Raw genomic sequence first — 21,519 nt, 5'->3', positions numbered from 1 at the left:
AAGAGCGGCGCGCGGCCGGGGGGCGGGGCCGGGGGCGGGGCCGGGGGCGGGGCCGGCCAATGGGAGCGCGCGGCGGTGGCGGCGCGCCCCGGCCCTCCCCTCCCCGCCTCCCCCCTCCCCTCCCCTCCCCTCCCCGGCTGCCCCCCAGCCTCCCTCCGGCCTCCCTCCTCCCTCCCCGCCTGCCTCCGCCCGCCTCTCCGGAGCCGTCTGGCTGCAGCGGTGCCTCAGACAGAGGAGGGGAGAGGAGGAAAAAACGCTGAGTGAGTGGAGTGGAGCCTGGGAGGGGCTCCTTAAAGAAACGCTGCCATCGCTTGGCATTGTGGCCGGCGAGGAACTCGAGGGGGGGAAGCCATCGGAGCTCCTCTCGCTCTCCGCTGCCCACCCCCACCCCACCCCCCCCACCCCCGGCCGAGGGGGGGGAAAAGAAAAAAAAAAAAAAAGGAAAAAAAAAAAAGAAAAAGCCTCGAGGGGGGAGGTCGTGTGTGGGGGGGGGGGTCCTGAAACCATCTTATAAACCGGATTGCACTGAGAGGAGGAAAAACAAAACAAAACAAAAAACCCCACCGCCGCCACCGCTACCACCACCACCAACAAAAAAAAAAACAACAAAACAACAACAACAAAAAAAAAAGGAAAGATACAAAATATACAAGCGAAAGGCAACAGCTCCCCGGTCTCCAGCAGTCGCCCACCTCCCTTCCTTCTCTGCTGCTGGCCATCTGCCTCGGGTTTTCCTTTGTGTCTGATCTCTTACTACTGAGCCGGGCGCAGGAGGAGGGTGCAGCGCACGCAGGGACCATGCCCAGCTCGCTCTTTGCAGACATGGAGAGGAACGGGAGCGGCGGCGGCGGCGGCGGCGGCGGCGGCGGCGGGGGAGAGACGCTGGATGACCAAAGAGCCCTGCAGATCGCCCTGGATCAGCTCTCCCTGCTGGGGCTGGACAACGACGAGACGGGCTCCATCTACGACAGCGAGCCTCGGAAAAAGAGCGTGAACATGACCGAGTGCGTGCCGGTGCCCAGCTCGGAGCACGTCGCCGAGATCGTGGGCAGACAAGGTGGGTACCGCGGGGCGCGGCGCCGGCTCCCCCAGACAAAGGGAGCGCGGCCGCGGGGCTGCCGGGCAGCGCTGCCCGGAGGCGCCGGGAGCGGCCGGCGCGCGGACAAAGCAGGAGAATGATTTTTTTTAAAAAAAAAAATCTCGCCGTTCCTCTGGATGCAAAAGTTAGATTTGCAAGAGGAAAAGGGGGGAAATCGCGAGCCTCGGTGCTCTTTTTTTTTTTTTTTTTTTTTTTTTCCTTCCCCCCGAAGTTGGAAATCGTGGGGTGTTTTTAAGGACGAGGAATGGAGTGGGGAAGTGGAACAATGGGATTGGGATAAAGCATCCGCATAGGGGAATGTGGCTCATTCAGTGCAGCCGCTGCTCCTCACCTTCCTCAGAACCGATCTTATTTCATATTTTTTTTTTCTGAGAGGAAAGTGCTCAGCAGGAATGCGGACTGGCGCGTGCGGTGATTTGTTGGGGCAGCTCACATTTTATTTTTATTTTATTTCATTTTTCCAGCCGTGCAGTTTTGCTGCACGCTGCTTTTCCTCCGTTGTTGCCGTTCCTCTGAGCTGCACGTTGGTAGTTTTGGGGCAGTTGCATGGCAGATGCGGTGCCGGCCACTTGCAATGCCTTTGGGCGTGTGCCAGGGCTGGGGCTGGCATCCCTCAGCGCCCTGACCGGGACGCCTGGACGAGCTGCCAGCCATCACCTGGGGTAGGGGGCAACGTGTTTCGGGTGGGTGTGTATTTTCTCCCCCCCCCTCCCCAGCTGCACCCAGCTAATGGGTTGTAACCGGTTCTCTCCCCCCCTTCCTTCCCCTCCCCTTTGCCTGCCATCTCCCGCATCTTGTTCCCAGGTTGTAAAATCAAAGCTCTGCGGGCAAAGACCAACACCTACATCAAGACCCCGGTTCGCGGGGAGGAGCCGCTCTTTGTTGTGACGGGCAGAAAGGAAGATGTGGCCATGGCCCGCAGGGAGATCATCTCGGCGGCCGAGCACTTCTCCATGATCCGAGCCTCACGGAACAAGAACACGGCCCTGAACGGCACCGTTCCTGGCCCCCCGAACTTGCCCGGCCAAACCACCATCCAGGTGCGGGTGCCTTATCGCGTGGTGGGCTTGGTCGTGGGGCCCAAGGGGGCCACAATCAAGCGCATCCAGCAGCAGACGCACACCTACATTGTGACCCCCAGCCGGGACAAGGAGCCAGTCTTTGAGGTGACGGGCATGCCCGAGAACGTGGACCGGGCCAGGGAGGAGATTGAGGCGCACATCGCCATGCGCACCGGCGGTATCATTGAGCTGACGGATGAGAACGACTTCCACGCCAACGGCACGGACGTGGGCTTCGAGCTGAATGGCACGGGCAGCCTCTGGAGCAAGCCCACTCCGCCCAGCATCACGCCCACGCCGGGCCGCAAGCCCTTCTGCAACTACCGCAACGACAGCTCCAGCTCGCTGGGCAGCGCCTCCACCGACTCCTACTTCGGCGGCGGCACGGCGGGGGGCAGCGGCGCCCGCTTGGCCGACTACAGCCCCCCGAGCCCCGCGCTGAGCTTCACCCACAATGGCAACAACAACAACAACAGCAGCGGCGGCAGCGCCAACGGCTACGTGTACGGCGGGGGCGGCGGGGACGTGCTCTCCTCCCCAGACTGCTGCTCTGAGCTGCCCTTCGACTCGCCGCCCGGCTTCGACCTGGCCCCCGCCCCACCGCCGGGGGCCACCCTCATCTGGCCGCAGTTCGAGCGTGGCCCTGCAGCCGCACCGCCCTCACCGGCGCCCTCGCCCGCAGCCGCCACCGCCTTCCCGGGCGCGACGCCCGCCAATGCCAACCTGGCGCTGCTGGTGAGCGGCCCGAGGCGGGGCGGCGGCGCTGCTCCGCCCCCGGCACGGCTCTCCCCGCCCCTGCATGGCCCGGTGGCGGCGGCTGCGGTGGCCGGGCCCGAGCACCCACTGGCACGGAGGGTGCGCAGCGACCCGGGTGGGCGGCTGCTGGCCGCCTCGTACCCGTTGTACGCCAACGGGCTGGGCTCCCACCTGCCGGGGCTGCCCTCCGACTCGTCGGCCTCCTCCTCGTCATCATCCAGCTCGTCGTCCAGCTCGTCGTGCTCGTCGTCTGGCGTGCGGCGGAAGGGCAGCCGCGACTGCTCGGTGTGTTTCGAGAGCGAGGTGATCGCGGCGCTGGTGCCCTGCGGCCACAACCTCTTCTGCATGGAGTGCGCCAACCGCATCTGCGAGAAGACGGAGCCGCAGTGCCCCGTGTGTCACAGCGCCGTCACCCAGGCCATCCGCATCTTCTCCTGAGCGTGACTGGGCCGAGGGGTGCTGGGGATGCTGGTGGTGGGGTGCTGGTGGTGTGGGGGTGCTGGTGGTTGGGGTGCTGGTGGTGGGGGTGCTGGTGGCGACCGCGCGTGCATGCTATAAATAATAACGGGCGACTCCATTCTAGTGCTAGGCTAGTTTTTACACTGTACTTTAATACGAAGCTTCCAACCCCCCCCCCTTTTTTAAAAAAAATTAAGAAAAAACAGAAACAAAAACAAAAAAAATTGAAAGTAGGAGATGCTTATGATGATGACAATGGTGTGTGGACTGTTAGTAAAATGTGCTGGTAGTTCCTAGGATGCTTATTACGAAATAATTAAATCTATGGGTGGATACTTTTCTGAATGTTCTTGAAAGGGCAAGAAGTTCCTGTGAAAACCATGATACTGCAGCTTTATCAACGTTAAAAAAAAAAAAAAAAGAAAAAGAAAAAAAAAACAAACTGTAACATATCTCTTATATATATTAAAACGTTTAAAGGTTTTAAAGATAAATTGCATTAATACAGATTGAAGTATTTTATTCTTTTTTGACTTGAAAAATTATATTTCATATTGCAAAGATGTTTACAAGTATTTTAATTTAAGTTCAGTGAACTTTTTGTAGCTGGGTTAAATCTTTTTTATTTTAGTATGGCCTTATGGCAAAGAACACTGTATTATTTTAATATCACACAATTGTGAACGGAATTACAAACCATAAAATGTGTAATGCTTTGAACAGTATTCTGTTGGGATGGAGATTTTATAGGTTCAGAAAAAAATCTTTTAAATCTGCTTCACCCAGCATATTTTCTATTCAGTGATATAAAGCATATTTTATTCTATATTATTACAAAAATGGAAATGTATAAACATATGTCAAAAGGAACTGTTGAAGCTTTCTAACATTTGTATAAATAGAATTCAGTGGAAATTACAAAAATTCTGTTGCACCACTATAGTTTTAGTATTTCTATTTTAATACATTTGTTTACCACTTGTTTATGTATATGTAGGTGACGTTACTTGAGCTTAAATGTACTTTACTGAGCAAAGTTTAAAAACAAAGTATATTTTATTTTATGATAAAGGGCCTTTAACCTCATGGTCAAATACTAATATTATATTTGCTGAGACAAGATTTGAAATTGTATCAAGAGTTTTATTTTTCTGACATTTAAAGTTCTACATAATAAAAGTAAAACTTAAGTAATGGTGCTACTTCATGTTTTTTTAAGTATTTCTATATAAATAAAATAAAATATTACAGAAAAAAAAATGCCGTGTGGTGATTTGATTTGATTTGATGTGCTGAGAGTTTCTTTTGGAATTTTTGTTCCCCGCTTGTAACACTCAGGCATGTTCAGAGTTTGAACTGTGTCATGTTCATGTTGCTGGAACCCTTCAGCTCGTGAAGGCTCCCAGGATAATTCTTCCAGTGATAATACCATAAAATATGGTTTTAGGGAATTTAAATATTATATTTTTTTATATATGTGGCATACCTCTGGGGGTAATTCCATATGTAAAATTACTCTTCCTTAAGAATTTTTATTCGTGAAAAATAGTCTGCTTCATATGCATTGGTACTTTTGGCAAATAGAGTATATGTAAGAAAAAAAAAGCCTGCAGCTTTCTTAGATTTGTGATCTGAAAGCAGAGAAGAGGGGAGGGTCCTTTGTTGTAATGCGCTGGTAGAGGGCTGAACCCTGCCGGTCCTTGCTCCGTCCTTCCACAGGGTTTCAGACTCGCATCCCAGACTGAGTGTTTCCTAGAGCAGAACAAGGGCTTTTGTGTCTTCCCTGAGTTCTTGAAATTGCTTCTTGGTATTTGGCAGTTGTGGTTCAGATAATTGGTGTTGACAAGCTTATTTGAATAAAAAATGTATTGCTGTGTAAAGTTTGTTTGCTTTTGATGATGCCCACACTGGTATTGGGGAGAAGGAAGTACAGAAGCTTTCTGACTAATGAGTCGTCAAACCCACCAGGCAAACACTGCAGTATTTTTGTTGCTGATTGTAGTCAATGTGTTTAAGTGAACTTGCTGGATAAAGCATGTTAGAGCAGATTTCAGAAGGTAGCTGCGGACCATTTTAAATGTTTGTTTTTGAACGTGCCAGTGCACTTTTCAGCGGGCTAGCGAAAACAACAAAACAAACCCAAACTGTGTAGCACATTTCATATGTTTTACTTTGTACTTAGCAGTGTATGCCAGAGCTGCTCTGCTCTGATCTCTTTTATGGAATCCAGAGCTGCTTGTTGGGTGGGAAGGGGAGGAGGGAGGATGCGGCAGGGGATGATGGGATCTCTTTGTTTGATTTGATTTGATTTTTGCTTCTTTCATTTAACTATGATTGTGGTATCGGCTGAGTTACGGAGTTAAAAATTCCTCACTGAAGTGTCGCGTTTGTCTCAGGAAGCTTGTCATTTTGAATGGTGAACAAAAAAAAAAAGCAACAATGCCGTGGAAAGGAGTCCAGGGAGTGGCAAAGGTGATGCACTTAAATGCAGGAGTGGCACGGGTATCAGAAAAGCCTTGGCTAAATTGGTTACTTTAAAGGGGTCAGGAAGTTTAAGTCCAAGTGTGTATGTTCTTAATGACGGGTGTTTAGAAATTGACTCAAAACGCGTCAATCAATTTCTTGTTTCAACGTAAACATCCTGTGCTAGTGTCTGGGAAAAGTTGTGAAAATGGCTATAAATAAGAGTGAATTTGATCGCTTTGCTTGATCTCCCAGGCTCAGTGACACCGAAAGGTAAATAGGATGAACAGTGAAAATTAAATACTCCTTTTTCTTTTCCTTAATATACGCTGCCGCGCGACTTGATGGCATTAATAAGAGTGGCTGAGAAGACCGAGGGCAGCCCTGGCACCTCTAACGAGCAGCCCTTGTGTGGCAGTCACAAAGGCCCCGACCTCAGCGGTGTGGCGTGGCCTGGTTCAGCGCGCTTGCCAGCCTTCGCTGCTCCCCGCTTCGTTAAGTGTTGCCAGCCTCGTCACCTGTGCTTGTCCTGCAGGACTTATATTCTTCAACAAACTGTGGCTAAAAATGAAGCAGTGACCTCTCTGCCCGTGTCCCCGGCCCTCTTTTTGGCTTCCTGGTGCTGTTGGGCCGCGCTGCTCCTGTTCCTCATGTGTATCGTTTTGAGGAGGGAAGATGACCTGCTCGGACTCCTGTGGTGCCTTATAAAAACTGATTGTGCTTGTTCCTCGTCAGCAATTATTTCACCCACAGAGGGACTGGTCTGGATTATTTGTGCTTTGGCATCTGATGAGCCAGTCCTCAAATGCTGCCAGCAGCAGAAGCTGCTGAGCCAGACCCTTCCCACCTGGTGTTGGCACGGCCAGCGGTGCCCACCTGAAGCTCCTCCACCATCAGCCTTGGGCAGGGTACATCCGATGGAGGGCATTTCCCTGGTGTGCCGGCACATGCCATGTCTATTATGTTCCTCTTCTTGTTGCTTACATGCAGCACTGTGTAAAATCTGTTGTCTTTCGTTGGTAGAGACCAATGTCCCTCAGCAGAGCCAGTATGGGAGGAACATGTAGGCTGTACACGTGTGCTGCCCCTCAGCTGCACATCCTGGGCCAGATTTATGCTGTAGGTCAGTGCCTCAGATTGCAAGGGCCATAAATCGGTACAGAATTCGTCTGAGGGTCTGGGGCCATATGCTGTGTGTGAGGGGTGCCCACACGACCGGAGAATACAGGCCTGTGTTTGGCGCAGGAGTATTTCAAAGCCTGAGAAAGGGGCAAAGTTCAGTTTCTAATTGAGTGCTGTGAAATACATACATGTGTATGGTCAATGTTTGTCTTCCGGAACAAAGATCACTTTGTTTTCCAAAAGTATGCCTTAGTGCCTTAGTGATGAACACGGTACGAGGGGGTCTTCACCAGAGGCTCCTCAGAAGCCTGGAAGGACTCAGGCTGTGAGCACTCTGCTGCGCCCCAGTGCTCCTGGCAGCCATCAGGCCAAGCTTGTGCACTTGGTGTTGTCCTGTCTGCACAAATGTAAGGGTATGGTTCCCAGGGTGTATACACATTGTTTTCGCAGAAAGGGGTATGTTTACAGTTGGGAGAATTATTATATACAAAGCCCTAAGTTCAATTATTCCTCTGTCCATATCTTGTACTCCACATAATTTGCATAACAATCAGACATCAAAGCTGGAGCCATTTAGTAGAAGAAAGGTCTTTTTACTATATTATTTTGTTGCCAAATAAATTATAATGATCAATTTAATGTAAATTTACTCTTTAGATATATATATTTTTGGCAAATCAATGAAAACAAGACTTAAAAGCAAACTTTAAAGTTAGTAGTAAGAATCTAGTTCAGTAAGGTATTTTAATTAGATTGCTCTTTGTTTGATGTTTCTTACTCTTCTTTCCCAGCCCCCCTCTTACCCTTTTAAAAATTTTTCTCCTCTTCTCCATTTTCCTTGTCTTACCATTCTGGAAATTAAAATGATGCTTTGCTGTCAATGAAGTGAGTGGGAATTCTGCCACCGGAGAGGATGCTGGTGAGTATTGCATTTAATCAATCTAGAAATAGCAAAAAGTAATTATTCACCCTGCCTCTGCTTATTTGTGTTTCCTGTACTCATTGTCTTTCCAGTAGAGATGCTTTAATTAAAGAACAAAAACTATTTTAATGCCAATGTGGCTAAGGGGTGTTTCAGCCTGTATAAGCATTTGAATTTCTGATTTACCTATTTATGATTGCCTACCTGGCAAATGTCAAAGGGGCCGGGCTTGCAGGTAGGTAAGCACTCTATCCAATGGCGAGAGATGTAAGAAGACACTCTTACTGCGATCACTTACTTTCTTCTCAGTGTAAACATACGTACACACATATATATATGACTGTATATTCAATATATACCTGTGTACATTGAAGTCAGCTTAAAATCCTCCAGAAAAATATGGATTAGAAAGTCTTTCCTTTTTCAGTACATAAGTGTTAACAGAAACTCACTGTAATACTAGAAGAAGTGTTATTGTAGTTTTATTACTTAATATCAAGGCTTTTAATGAGGCTTTCACAGTTGGCTATGTAAAATAATTACATTGCATCCAATTTCTAAGTTTGATTAAAACGTAAAAAGGTTATTCTGGCTTAGTTTTAGTGAATTGGTTTGTATCGTGATGTGTTATGTAGTGATGAAGCTGTATCAGAAACAGTAAAGCTTTTGGTATACAGACTATTCTTTGATGTTATCTGTACAAGTGTAGCATGTGCAACTCTGTGTCATAGATATAAACACAGATGCATGTAAAATGTTGTGAGTACAATGTAGCCCTGGTCTTTTAAGATGTGTGTAGCCCTGACAGGTAGCTGCTCTTGTATCACATTGAATTTGTGGCCTTACAGAGTATCAGGTGGGGTCATGGCGTCTGAAACTGTCTCTGTCCATTCTGGACTTCATTCTTCTGAGTTTTCGCCTCCATGAAACCACCAGCAGAACTTCCATTTGATCAGAATTTGGTCTCCCCATGAACTGAACTCTGGCCAATAAGGCTCCTTTACATATAGAATGTTATCAAAGATGCACAGATAATATTTCTCCCTAATGTGGGTTTGTTTTTTTATTTTTATTTTTGTTGTTGTTGTTGTTTGCTAGGAAGGTTATTGTTATTTCTTTTATAACTAGTTATAGCCTTCCGCTAATATGTTGATTATTAGTGAAAAAATCAGTCAGTTAAATACATTCATACTAAATGTACCTTATACCTGTAGCAGTACAAGTGTGATTGATTAGCTGTCTCCAGACATTTATAGACTTTTGTAAGATTGCACTGAGAAGTGGCCTTGTTAGTTTTAAATGGAGAGAAAAAAAGAGATTTTTGATATTCCTCATTACTGTTTTTCCACTTGTGATGGATGTAAAATACAGTAAAGTGCTTTTTCCTTTCATGTATAAGGGCTCTTCTGCCTTTCATATCAGGCAGAATTGGTTGGCCCACTTTACATTAGTATGAATGGCAATTGCCTTGTAAATTTGACTGTCATGAATGGCTGAATAGTCTGCTGTCTCTTGTTTTGTCCTTTGTCTTTATGTTTTATACACTTCTACCCTCTACAAATGAGCCTTAATTTAAACCTGAGAAAGTAGTGGCAATGCCCCAGTTCATTGTGGATCTAGTGGCAGGTTTTATTTGGTTTTGATGTTCTTTATATTTTGATGGTTGTACTAAACAGTAGAAGCTATTTTAATCAAAAGAAGATTTCAACGAGAGCATGACCCATAAATAGTGTTTTTGCTAGAGTCACAAAAGTTTCTGTTGCACTTTTGGAAATCGTTTCCACTATTTAGCTGCAATGGGCAAGTAACTTGTGCCACTTTAAGAGTTAGAAAAAAAGGAGTGTTTTTCAGGATCTTTAGTTCTGCTACAGAGTCATTGTATCATCTCAGCTAATTAATTTCACCTTTTATATGCTTCAGTATTTCCATCTGTGAATGAACTAATGACACCTACTTAAAGGCAGCATTGTGAAGATTAATTAATTGACATTATTGAAGTATCCTGAGGTGGAAATTCTGATGTAAGTACAAAATATTGTTACTGATACTTCCTAATTAATCAGCTCACAGTAGCCAGCATGTGGTAATCATATTGGTCTAGAGCAAACAAACAGAACTGGATTATATTTGAAATCTGTGGTTCACTCTCTCTCTCTCTCTCATCTCTGTTTTTACATGTTGAAGGAACAATCTTATGCACTGAGTGTAAGAATCTCTCTTCTTTCCATGGCACTTACAGGTGCGGTGGGTGGGATGAAGGAGGAATATGTGATTACAGTCTTACACATGCAGGCCTGATAGGCTTTGCTGTGGTTATGGAAAGGCAACTTTGGATAGCAATTTTCTTGCCTCCATTGGAATAGCATCACTAATCCTTGAAAATCTGATGCTCTTTTATAATGGAGGTGAAAATGTTAGCATTATAGAGAAACATATAGAACTGATATAGTATCCCTATGGATGTCAGTGGATATTACTGAATAGAGCTTTTCTTGCATGAAGGAGAAAGAGAGGAATGATTTCTTCCTTCATAAAGAATTGCAAGGGAGTCGATGTTGTGAAATTGTTCGTAATTTGTATGGATAGTAAGATCTATTCTTACCACTCATGTCTATGTTGCTGTTTGCATAATGATACGGTTACAGCTGTGCAGGTCTTAGACCATGTATTTTAAAATGGTAAGAATAGCTGGAAACAGTGGAACGTGTATGAGCTTTGTTTTAATTAAATAATATGGAATCTGTACCTACGTTTTCATAATGTTGAATGTACAGCAGGCAATAAGGTGAATGCAGTTGCTGCATGTGTTGCTTTCCAGAGACCAATCACATTCCTAAATGACACAATGCTTTTTGTTGTTGAAAATGTAAGTCACAAGATATTGTTTTGGAATTATTTGCAATTGTTGCACAAGTGCAAGAGGGAGGTTTTAAGCTTCACAAACATTCTTATTTCTTTCTCCTTATGTCATTTCTTAAAAAAAATAAATAAATCAATCACATGCAATTATGAAACTACTTTATGTTTGACGCAGTTTAAGATGTTTTCAGGCCACAAAAATGTAACTTTCTATGAGTAATTTGAATTAAAAGCTCACTCCAGCAGAAATTGTCCTCAGTCTTTGGAGTCACATGGTTCTTGGAAAGCTCTTTCTTGGCTGTGCAGGAAGTCAACCTTTTAAAGGGAGAGTCTATGCACAAATGTGCAGCTCTGTTAATGAGAGGAATTTCACACTTCTCACTCAGCCATAAGCTCTGTGTTCAGCCTGCTGACTGCTGCCTCAACAATGTTTTGCTATTAGGCTGGATGGATGCTGGACCATTACTGAGCCAGAGCAGCAAAATGACATAACTCTAGCTGAAGAGATGGTTTCTAGAATTTAGGGTCAGCCACTCTGTAAAAATAAATTAAAAAAAAAAAAAAAATTTTAAGTAGGGTCTTCTGTTTGTCTGCAAGTATGTCTCTGTTATACGGCTGCCTTTCCTTTCTCCAGTGGTGATTTTTCAAGTCAAACGGCCCTTTCATCACCACTGTGGCTTTGCAGTGAAGTTGTCTGTCGCTAATAGCAGGCTTCACTTCTTCCCCAGCTAACTGGTAGTCAGACAGGCAAAGAATGGCCTATCCAAAATTAGGATATGCTTAATGCACTATCCACTGGTGTTGTTCCCATAAGCCTAATTATATGACTTTTGGGTCAGACAATGTCTCATTGTGTGGCCCTTGGCAGCTACAGGATGCCTAATGCTGCATGAATGTCTAATGTGGAGTTTGATGGCTATGACCGAGGCTACTGTTCCACGGTGGAATCGAAAACATCCGTGTAGTTTCCATAGAAAACCAGGTCAATGGTGCTTCCATAAAGTATTAGCGCCAGGGAAAGCCCTTGGTTGCATGTTGCCTGTACAAATCCATGCAGGGTGAGTAGCATAAGGTGCATGTCTCTTTCAGGTAAATTACACTTAAGGAGTCAGATCGATTTAGTCTTTAGTGACCTATTTCAGAATCCTTCTCCAGACGTTAAAGTACTAATTGCAAGTACCATCCCTCATCTATTTATGTCTATCTTTTCTTCTATTTTGTGCATTTAGGAACACTTATGAAGTATCTCACGAACACCGCATGCACAATGAATATGGTTTTGTATCGGTATGTAAAAAAATCATTTTATGTTTTCTTTGATTGTAAAATTTTAGGTAGAACTATCCTATCTTTATAACGTTTCCTGTAAAATCTTGCCTTTTTTTTTACAGGCAAAAGCAAGGTATGAATGTAAAAGAGAATTCATTGTAGATGAAAGCTGTAATATGCTTGTTCATTTCAAAGGAGAATGTATAACTAATTACATTTTAATTAAATCTCTAACGTCAACAGCTGTTTTTAAGGGATCTTTTAAAGCTACATTTATTTTTAGTATTGTTTAAGATCCCCTTTCTTTGTGTGCATTTCACTTCATGCATTATTGTCTTTTTAAAAGTTTTCCCTCTTTTAAAGTATCAGCTACTGCTGGCATATATTCAAGGCTAAGCGCTGGTAAAATTAGTTTTTTTTTTTTTTAAGATGCTGGCTGTTACTTTTCTAAATAGAGAGCAAAAAGATGTGAAAGCACCAAAATGACGTTTGTTCTCTTTTCCTTCCAGAAGTAAAAGGTTACGATTCTGAACCCCAAATCGCAGAGGCCAGTTTTCAGCTGACAGTAGTTCATGCTGTACGTCTGTTATCAGTTCCTTTATAGTACAGCTCTTAATTACAGTGATAACACAACTATGTCTTCAGACTGTGATCCCTGCAGATTTCATCTGTTCCCCCTAAATCAACAGCAGCACAGTGAATATCCTTTACTTAATTTGTAGAGGGGAAAAAAATATCTAACCTCTTTTCATATGAAAAAGTGTAACCAAATTTAGGGTTTCCGTGTATCAGAGCTTTGTCCTGTTGACTTTCCTGGAACTTGTGTTAGTCCATAATGTTTCATATGTCATTGCAGCTTCTTAGTGTTCTTTGTCATTTCCAACCGCATCCTCTAGAAGGTAAAACAAGTCCTTGCTCAGCCTGTAGAAAGAAGATTGGAAAGTGTTTGATGGGAATTACCAGAGCCTGCTGCCTCCCAGCTGCTGCCTGACTTTGAGGTGAGCTCTGTGTCAGGCATTAGGGTCAGAGCCACGCTAGCGATCTCTGTGCCTGGCCCGCTGAGACCCAGACCCCTTGCTCACAGCCTGGTCTGAGGGGACGCAGTTTTCCTGCACCTCTTTATTGCCATCTGAGTTCATCTGGCAGCCGCTAGCTTGGTTCTGTGGAGGAAGGAGTTCACTGCCTGCTGTAGTGCAGCTCCCTATGGTTGGTCTGAGCATCTCCAGGACCCTCTAGTAACACTGTCTCAGCCCTGCTAAAATCATTTAGAGGAATCTTCCAGACCTGCGAAGAAGTTAAAATACCCACCCTTTCTCTCTACTGTGATCAGAGCGGTGGCATTCACGTAGCAGTAGAATTGCAGATATCCTATGTCTTGCTGATTGCCAACAGCTATTTCCCTGGAGTCAGTGAACTTCCTGTAGTTGTGGGACCAACCCACACTAAAGATACCCTCTGTAATCTCCTCTGCTCCCGGTATCACCTCTCCTCTTGCTGAGCCTCATGTTTTTGCACAATTCAGAGCGCTTAAAGCACTCTAGAAATGGAGAGAATTATTTGAGAGATGATTACTCTATTGCTATGCAGAAATATGTAGCTAGTATCCGTTTACAATCTAAGCCCTAATTTTTTGTAAACATCAAAACTCAGTAATCATGAGAGCCCTGTGTCAGTTCTGGAAGGTAGCTACATTATAGATTGGAATGACAATGTATTTGCTAAAATTGCACCAGCAATAAGTAAGAATTCATTATCTCTTTCATGAAACTAGCCAAGAGGCTCAGAAAGACTTGACATCTGAGGCTAAGATAACAATTGATGTAGTGGTGGTAAAATGACAGCAAATCAGAAAAACTGGTGAATCTTCCAGATAGCACTCTAAATGCACGGTGTTTATGTTTCTTACTAATAAATGGAGATTTGTGAGATCCATGCTTTGTGAGAGCGGAGTTGACCCCTTGTGTTTCACTGTTAAATTTTTCTTTTCTCCTTATAAGTGGGCTGGATCTAATTTTGATCTCAGCCAAGCATAAATCACAGTTCACACTGCTGACATGACTGTAATTGCACATATCTGAAGCCAGTGTATTTGAGAGAAAAGCAGACCTGTTTGGTCAGATTCCTCAGAGGGGGGATCTCTGAAAGCAGAGCAAATTCACACAAGTGATAGGAGTTGTTCTTAGCCCTACGCTGCTGTAAATGAAAGCTGGATCTGACCAGCTTAGCTCGATGGCTTGAATAGTATCTTTGATGAGATATGCCACAGCAATATCTACAGCAAAAAATGTCTTTTATTTCAACAGTGTCAAGCAATCAGAAATACCAAGATGTGTGGCATTTCTTCAGGGTGGTGAAGGGCAGTTTTGTTCGCTTCTGACAGGTGGGTCAGCCATTCTTGGAGCAGCAGACAGCTCGAAGTGTGTTAATGGGGTAACTGCCAAAGTGTGTTAATGGTGTAACTGCCAAAAAATGATCCTGAAGGCATTCCCAATATTTCCAAGAATATCATACCAAGCAAAACCACTTCTTATGGTCATGTGGGACACACACAGATCAGAGTTAGAGTTGGGCTAGCAGCTATGCCATGTGATGTGAGTAAATTACCATCTCTCTCCTCTCAATTTAGTCACTTATTAAACTGGGAAATAGTCTCAGCATGCTGTACGAGGGTACTGGGAAGACAACTTAGCCTCAGCTAAAAGTGTGCTTAAAATTTTGCATTGGAGAGCATAATAGAAGTGTGAAGCATCTTATGTTAGACGCTGTGGAATTAGCAAGCATGGCTAATCCCTAGCATTCAACAATAATTTCTCTGTACTGGGACAGAAATACAACACCAATAAGAAAAGTGCAGTGGCTAGACCAATGGCAGCTGCAATAAAGCAGCATTTTGATTTGTTAGTCTCTCAGAACTTTGCGTAATGTGTTACTATTTCTTCTTGTTAGGGCTGATTGAATCACATAAAACTGAATTCCAGTAGCTGAATAGCTACACGGCATTGTATTAGGAGACATACCAATCACTCTAGGATTGCTTTCCTGATGTCAACAGCAGCTACTGCATACCAACATCTGCAGTGTACCAGAGAGGCTCTTCTATATGTCTGGAAAACTGCATGACAATTTGTGCAAAATGAGCATATCTTGCATGCTGGGTTATTGAAAAGTCGAGCAACTTGACTTATGTGATTTTTAATAATATTTACTAGCAGACTCTATTTATTGACTTTTAGATATACTGTCATGTTGGATTACCATTCCTATCAGGTAGCAATCGCAAAATTCTTTTCTTTAGTTTTCCCAGGTAACACTTTAATTTAGCAGAGAGTCATGTAGAAAGCTCCTGTATTTTTTTATCTGACCTCCCTCCTACCTCTCACCTTTCAGGTCATAGTAGTTTACAGACAAGCAGCAGCAGATGAATTGTGAAGAGATGGTGAGGATTTTCATGATGCACTGAAGCATTCAGAATTTTAAAAGTCCTGGTGAACACTAAGCTGCCCGAGTCAACGTGAGCTTTGTTACTGACCTCAGTGAACTCAGGACTTCACTGTCGTGTACGTTTGCTGCCTATAAGGCAGGTAAATACTTCTTTGCCTGTATGATCTCGTAGTAAGGCTTCACAGAGCAGATATGTTCTCTGTAGCAGGTAACTTGGGGAATGTGTGTTGTCTCCAGTCAGGAACATGCTTTTCCTGTTGCAAAGTCTCTGGACGTAACATCAAGAGCTGGAAGAGAGTGGATTTGTGACCTTTGAAGAAGCTCCTCCAGATTCTTTTTGTTTCTCTTTAGTGTGATACACTGCTATTTAAATTATTTTTTCTCTCTCTCCTCTCTTTTTTTTTTTTTTTTCCGTTTGCTCCTTTCTTTCAAGCACTTAGAACCTGTTTTTGCTCTTGCTGGTGGGTGTAAGTTTTCATTTCAGCATATTACTGGATTTTGTTGTTCTGTTGCAGAAGCCAAGCTGTCTCCCAGCATCTCCTCTTTTCATTAGGCTGTGGCAGGTCTTACACTGATGAACTTACTAAAAACTTAGTTATCTACTAATTTCCTCTTCACTATCTTGGGGTATTTGCCTGGACTTTGAAATGATCAGTCATACCTTTTTCATGTTGTCTTGCTTTTTTTGTTCTCTTGTGTCACTATGGAAAGCCATGGAGTGGTACAGGACTTGCTTTTGGAAACTGATGTTTCCAACCCGTTTATTTGTATGATTTTTTTTTCTAGATGATCTTTTCTGCTTTTCTAAATTAAAACTGCTAACATGAAGACTCAAGGACCTTTCTTTTTGCCTTATTTGCTGAAATATGGCAAAACCTTTATATTTACAGACCTTACTGAATAACCTAACATTTTTTTTTCTCATTTCTGTGGAACAAAAACTTGTCCGTTCTCAATTGTTGCATTTTTATACCTGCCTTATTTTGTCTTTTGCTACTTAAGACCCTCTTAAATGAACTGATTTTTGGAAGAAATAAAAATAACATATTACGGTAGGGCCTGTTGGCCTCATAGTGCTGGAGGTCTGGCTGCTCTATTTCCTAGCTCCTGTAGCTGAGAGAGCCCTCGGAAATGGAAGAGAGGAGATTGCTCTGGCATCTGAAAATGACCCTGCCCAGCACTGTCCTAAAGCCCTGGCTCTTGCAGCAGGGTGTACAAGGCCCTTCATTTCACACAGCCACTCCAGCTGTGTTCTGGCAGGAAGGTAATACACGGGCTGTCTCTGCCCTTGGTCCAGGAGAGACCCTAGCAGGAGGGGATGATGTGCGTGCACACCTGTCCTGGAGAAGGGAGAATAAGCTTGACTTGTTTTGCATAGTGGGGAGGAGCTTTCAAAACTGCTACCACCCGGTAGGGATGCCCAGGGGTGAAAGGATGGTTCAGTGTGAGAGTTTTGCTTCAGGTTGTGTTACCCTGCAAGGTTTTGGTGTTAATCTTGACTGAGAGAGAGAGAGCTGATTTAAAGAGCCATCTGGGAGAAACTGGCTCCAAGCTGCAGCCCACTACACATCCTTTTGAAGCATTCTACTTGAAGACTGGCGATGTAAATAGCATATTGCTACAGCCCTCAGAGACCAGACTGGAGTGTGTGCGGGACGAAAGGGGCTGAAGGGATTTCTCCTCCTTTGCTATGTTACTTAAACAACAGAAAGCCAGGAGTTAGAGATTTCAATGGGAAACAGCAAATAACACTGGAGAGGAAAGGCCTAGGCACAGATAACCATGGAGCTTCCTTAAGGCAAGCAGGTATCTGAGCATGTAGAGCGATAGCACACGTAAAGCAAGAAGTGAAAGATCGGGAAGACAAATAGGTAAATAAAGGTTCTGAATCAAGAAGTTCCACACAGCGGTTTATTTCAGGAAAACGAGTATTTGCAATCTCCTGGGTCATCTGCTAGTTCCTATGTACAGGTGCTGCTAAATGTTTTAAATTCAAATAGTTTAATTTTGAGGGAAAACCGACTAGTAGAAACCAGTCTGGAAAGACTCTTCTTCACACAAATGCGAAAGGGGGAGGCTTCCTTCAGAAGCACAAATTTAACAGACATTGCAAAACAGGAAAAATGCAGGTATTCTGAGAAAGCAGCACAGAGGGAAAACCAAGTGTCTGGCAGAGATAGGGAAAGGGCCTTTTATAGAGAAGTCACAGCAATGTGGTGACTGCACTGAGAAACCCTAGCAGTGCCCTCTGAAAGCTGCTTGGTTATCAGAATTAAGAGGAAATTTCCTATTAAATCAGTCAATGCTCTAGATGGCACACAAATAGGCAATTTCCACAATGTAAGTTTAATTTGTTTTTCTTTTTCTCTTTTAGCAGAAAATTTGCTTTTGTTTTTGAAGAGAATGGATGTGAAGCAACACTGGGACATGGCGAGGTTATATTTTCACAAATGCCCTGATCATTAATAAGGGGCTGTTCACAGTGCAGGTTATCACCTGGTAATATAAATTTGATCTGAATCAAGAGACACTGCACAATCACACTCCTGTCAAATTAGCTAGGATGAATGATGCAAAGTTTATGCAGCTTTATGTTTTCAGATTAGCTTTATGCTTGCAGTGGGAGGATGGCTGACAGTGAGCCAGACGAGGTTAGAAGCTGATCTGGCATAAAGTTTTCCAGTACAGAGTTACCCCATTAGACACTTTGAAATAAATTTGCAAAGGCAAATTTACATCAGCTCAGTGTTTTCCGTCCAGTGGTCACAACATTGTGTGATACCATAAAACAGATTTAATTTCTCCTCAGGTTGCCCTCACATCTCCCTGAGACTCAGTTTTCCAAGGTGCAGGATCTAAGCAGCCCCAGGCTGAGCAGGGCAGGCATTCTGCATGCTGAGTGGCAGCCTGGCAGGTACTGGAAGTGCATGTGAGGGGTGTGGAGTGATTGTGGCTATGTGTGGAGAGCCTCAAATTGCACTTACAACTTAATTGTGGGCAAGTGATTGGTTTGGGGTTCTCTCTCTTTTTTTTTTTTTTACATAACAGTACACAAGTTAATTCTGAAAAGAAAACTGCAGATGTTTTCAACACAACAAGCTGGAGAAGAATGATCTCACCTGAAATGGTACGTTAATATCTGAGTTTGTGTTAAAGTTGGTTTTGTTCCCTGGAACCAACTGTAAAAATCTCTGCTGACTTCCATACTGACATTAAAAGCTTCCTTCAGCCAGCTCTGTCCCTACCCTGTGCCTCCTCCCAGAAACCTCTGGATCTGAAGTGAGTCTGAAAGGGGCTCCTCCTTCTCCCCACTTCCTTTCTCCACCTTACACGTTCATGCTGCCCTTTTCTCCATCCCTGCCCTCACACTCTTCAGCTGTATTTCCCGCTAATAGTTAATGCTGCAACATACATATGGTAACAAGGCAACCAAATGAACCTCGTGAGTCAAATGCTAATGGGAAAGTGATGGTCACGCAAATATTTGTGGACCGGGGCCTGATAGAAGGAAGCTGGCATACTTACAGGGTCAGAGTGACTCTTCTTTGGTTTCATTGATATAATTCACTTTCACTTGAATGATGGCTCTCCAGGGTCTGGTCCGTCAAAGGTACTTGTTTGACTGCAGCTTGTCATTCGCTTCAAGCCTGGAACCAGTATCAGGCATACTTTAACATAATTTAGAACAAATTGAGAAGCCAGAAATATTGATGCAGGATTTTAAAACCTCCAGAGTGTGACTCTGAGGTCACATTTCTCTGTGGTTTCTGCCTTCAGTGCTCTGTCAGTCAGGATTTGAAGGAGGGTGTGAGCACTATGGTCACCTACTGCTGCAGCCAGGGATGGTGAAGTCCATGTGGAAAGCTGTTATTCTAGAATTACTTCTGACATGCTTTCTGCGTTGTTCATGCTTCATTACAGATAGGAGTAACTCTGAGCAGCTGGCTTTGTGATCTGTTACCGCAGCTTTGGTCAAACTGTTCCATATGTAGATTTGTTAAAAGATATTTAACACTTTTTTTTTTTTTTTAAGCAGTGACTGCAAGAGAGGTTTCTCCTTGTGATTCCTCATGGGAAGGATTACCTGCCTTTCTGTTTATCACATAGCTGCTCTTGCTCGAAGCTATAAAGGAAAAGGGGAAATCTTTGGAAAGAAGACAACTGTTTGGAGGTGTCCGTCTTTTTTCTTGGTTAGGTGAAATTCGGGGGACCTTTCTGGTGACTGCCCTTGCTTTTGTCATCTTCACATCACAAGAGAAAGCTGCAGGGCGAGGAATTGGTAGAGCAGAACTTGGCCATGTGTTTTCATAGTACAGGGTGGTATTGGCTTGCAAATTGTCTTCTCCTCCTGGAAGAATATAGTGATTTTCGACAACAATAGCTGAGTCATACGGGAGACAACTTCTTCCACTCATTTGCTGAGTAGTGCCTTGCTCCAGTGGAGCTCTTCTGCTTATTTCTTGGAGTCAAATTGACATAGTAAAGCTTGCAGAATTTGCCTCTGAAAGAAAACTTGCTGATCTGAACTGATCACAGAAACAGCAGACTGGTCTCTGTGAAAGAGGGTTCATCAGCTGTACTGGACGGGAATGAATTCTGTAAGAGCAATAATCTATGTCTGTCTATTAATTTACAGATGAGCTTTGAAACTGGTGTTTAAACCTCATTATTTGCACTATTTGAAGTGAAAGGAAGCCACCCAAGTAAGAGACCAGAATCAGTTCTATTGTGTTTTCAGTTTCTCTGTTAGAAATGCTGCTTTTTCTTTGCCTCTCCAGGGAGCGTACAGCCTTCTCCTGTCACAGTGAGCCAGCACCAGCGTTTGTGCAGAAGTTCTTGCTCTGGCTTCCCCATTGTGATCTCTCTGACCCCGCTGCCCACACTCGCTCTCTAGAAAGCACCTTTCCATCAAAATCCCTCAACTAACTATGAATGGTGCCAGGAAAGCACCTGACCCTGTTACACCTTCACTGAGCCAGATCTGGTTATTGGCTGAGGGGGTCTCTGTATGGTTTAACTTTTGCCATTTCTTTCTCTTCTTCCCAGATAAGCCAACAGACCTGGGAGTCCACTTGGCCATAACTAAATTTAAACGATACATAATCACTTGAGAAAAACAAAAGTGAAAAGCCAGAAAAATTATGGTTTCTGGACAAGGCATTTAACTGGACTGAGGCAGGTCTGCTTTCAAACATCAGCTGTAATTTTATGCAAGTCACTTCACTCCTCCATGTCTCCCTTTCTTATTTGAGCAAATGGAGGTAACAGTGCTTCTGCTTCATCTGTCAGCCATTGTTTTTGATTGTTTGTTTGTTATTTCCCTGTTGTCCATCCCTTGGAGCAAGGCATCTCTTTGTTTATGAGTTACCCAGCATGAGAGTGATATGATCTTGCTTGAGGTCTGTGCAGTCTTTAGTAGTAGTAACACAGGCAATCAGTTAACTGAAACAGAAACAAATATTCAAACAATATGCCCGTGAGGTTTCTCTCTCCATTGGATTTTATTATGATATATTTTTCCTTTGATTTACTTCATACCTCTAGGAATATTTGTTTAGCTTTTACATGACATTACGGCTTTCTTGGAAAATCAAAACATGGTTCTGAGTGATCAGATGGCTAATGCCTTTATTATTGTTGCTTCCCATGTAATAATCTGTAGCCTTGACTAAAACCTACTTCAGGCACTATATGTATTAAAATTCTTGCACAGTTTTCCTCGCTCAGATATCATGAAATGCTTACCCTCAGCTGGCTGGATTTGACCCTCTCTTTGGGCTGTGACAACCACATTACTCCACACTCAGTTCCAGTGCATTGCCAGACATCTCAGAATGAGTAAGAGAATCTAGTTAGCAGCAACAGTATGCGCTTTATTTTTCCCTTTCAAAGGTTATATCTGGTGACTGTGTGACTGGAACAATGAGACTAACCTCAGTTTTACTGTAACAAAGCAGCTATGAGTTTTCTGGGTAAAGTATATTTTGACTGACATACAAGTAGCTGTAGCTTTGCTCCACAATGGAGAAAATTACTTCATTTAACAGCTCTCTGTGCCAAGAAAGAAA

The 21,519-nt window shown here is 43.9% G+C and overlaps 1 protein-coding gene and 1 long non-coding RNA gene across 3 annotated transcripts; both read left to right on the top strand.

Annotated features, from left to right (window-relative positions):
* The first annotated feature begins 128 nt into the window (after positions 1–128).
* On the top strand, positions 129–4,569 carry MEX3B (mex-3 RNA binding family member B). Its single transcript, XM_083851301.1, has 2 exons — positions 129–1,057; positions 1,904–4,569. Exons 1-2 carry the CDS (start codon positions 799–801, stop codon positions 3,352–3,354), a joined length of 1,710 nt encoding a protein of 569 aa, XP_083707427.1. The 5' UTR covers positions 129–798; the 3' UTR covers positions 3,355–4,569.
* A 3,698-nt stretch (positions 4,570–8,267) lies between these two features.
* On the top strand, positions 8,268–17,808 carry LOC310905253. 2 transcript variants are annotated; one of them, XR_014588885.1, is made up of 5 exons: positions 8,268–10,087; positions 11,971–12,028; positions 12,867–13,008; positions 14,314–14,390; positions 15,398–17,808. It is a non-coding gene; the product is annotated as an uncharacterized lncRNA (long non-coding RNA). The 2 variants fall into 2 exon arrangements; XR_014588886.1 differs by having other exon boundaries at positions 8,271–9,903.
* Positions 17,809–21,519: the final 3,711 nt, after the last annotated feature.

Source organism: Anser anser, assembly GCF_964211835.1.
Source record: "Anser anser genome assembly, chromosome: 10".
Taxonomy (NCBI): Eukaryota; Metazoa; Chordata; class Aves; order Anseriformes; family Anatidae; genus Anser; species Anser anser.
Note: the sequence above shows the minus strand (reverse complement) of the source record. Positions and strands in the feature narration are given on the sequence as shown.

Excerpts from the sequence above, each read along its gene's own strand:
- MEX3B (XM_083851301.1), top strand. The coding sequence starts at position 799 with ATGCCCAGCTCGCTCTTTGCAGACATGGAGAGGAACGGGAGCGGCGGC. Across the intron at positions 1,058-1,903 it reads CGAGATCGTGGGCAGACAAG|GTTGTAAAATCAAAGCTCTG; the intron begins GTGGGTACCGCG and ends TCTTGTTCCCAG.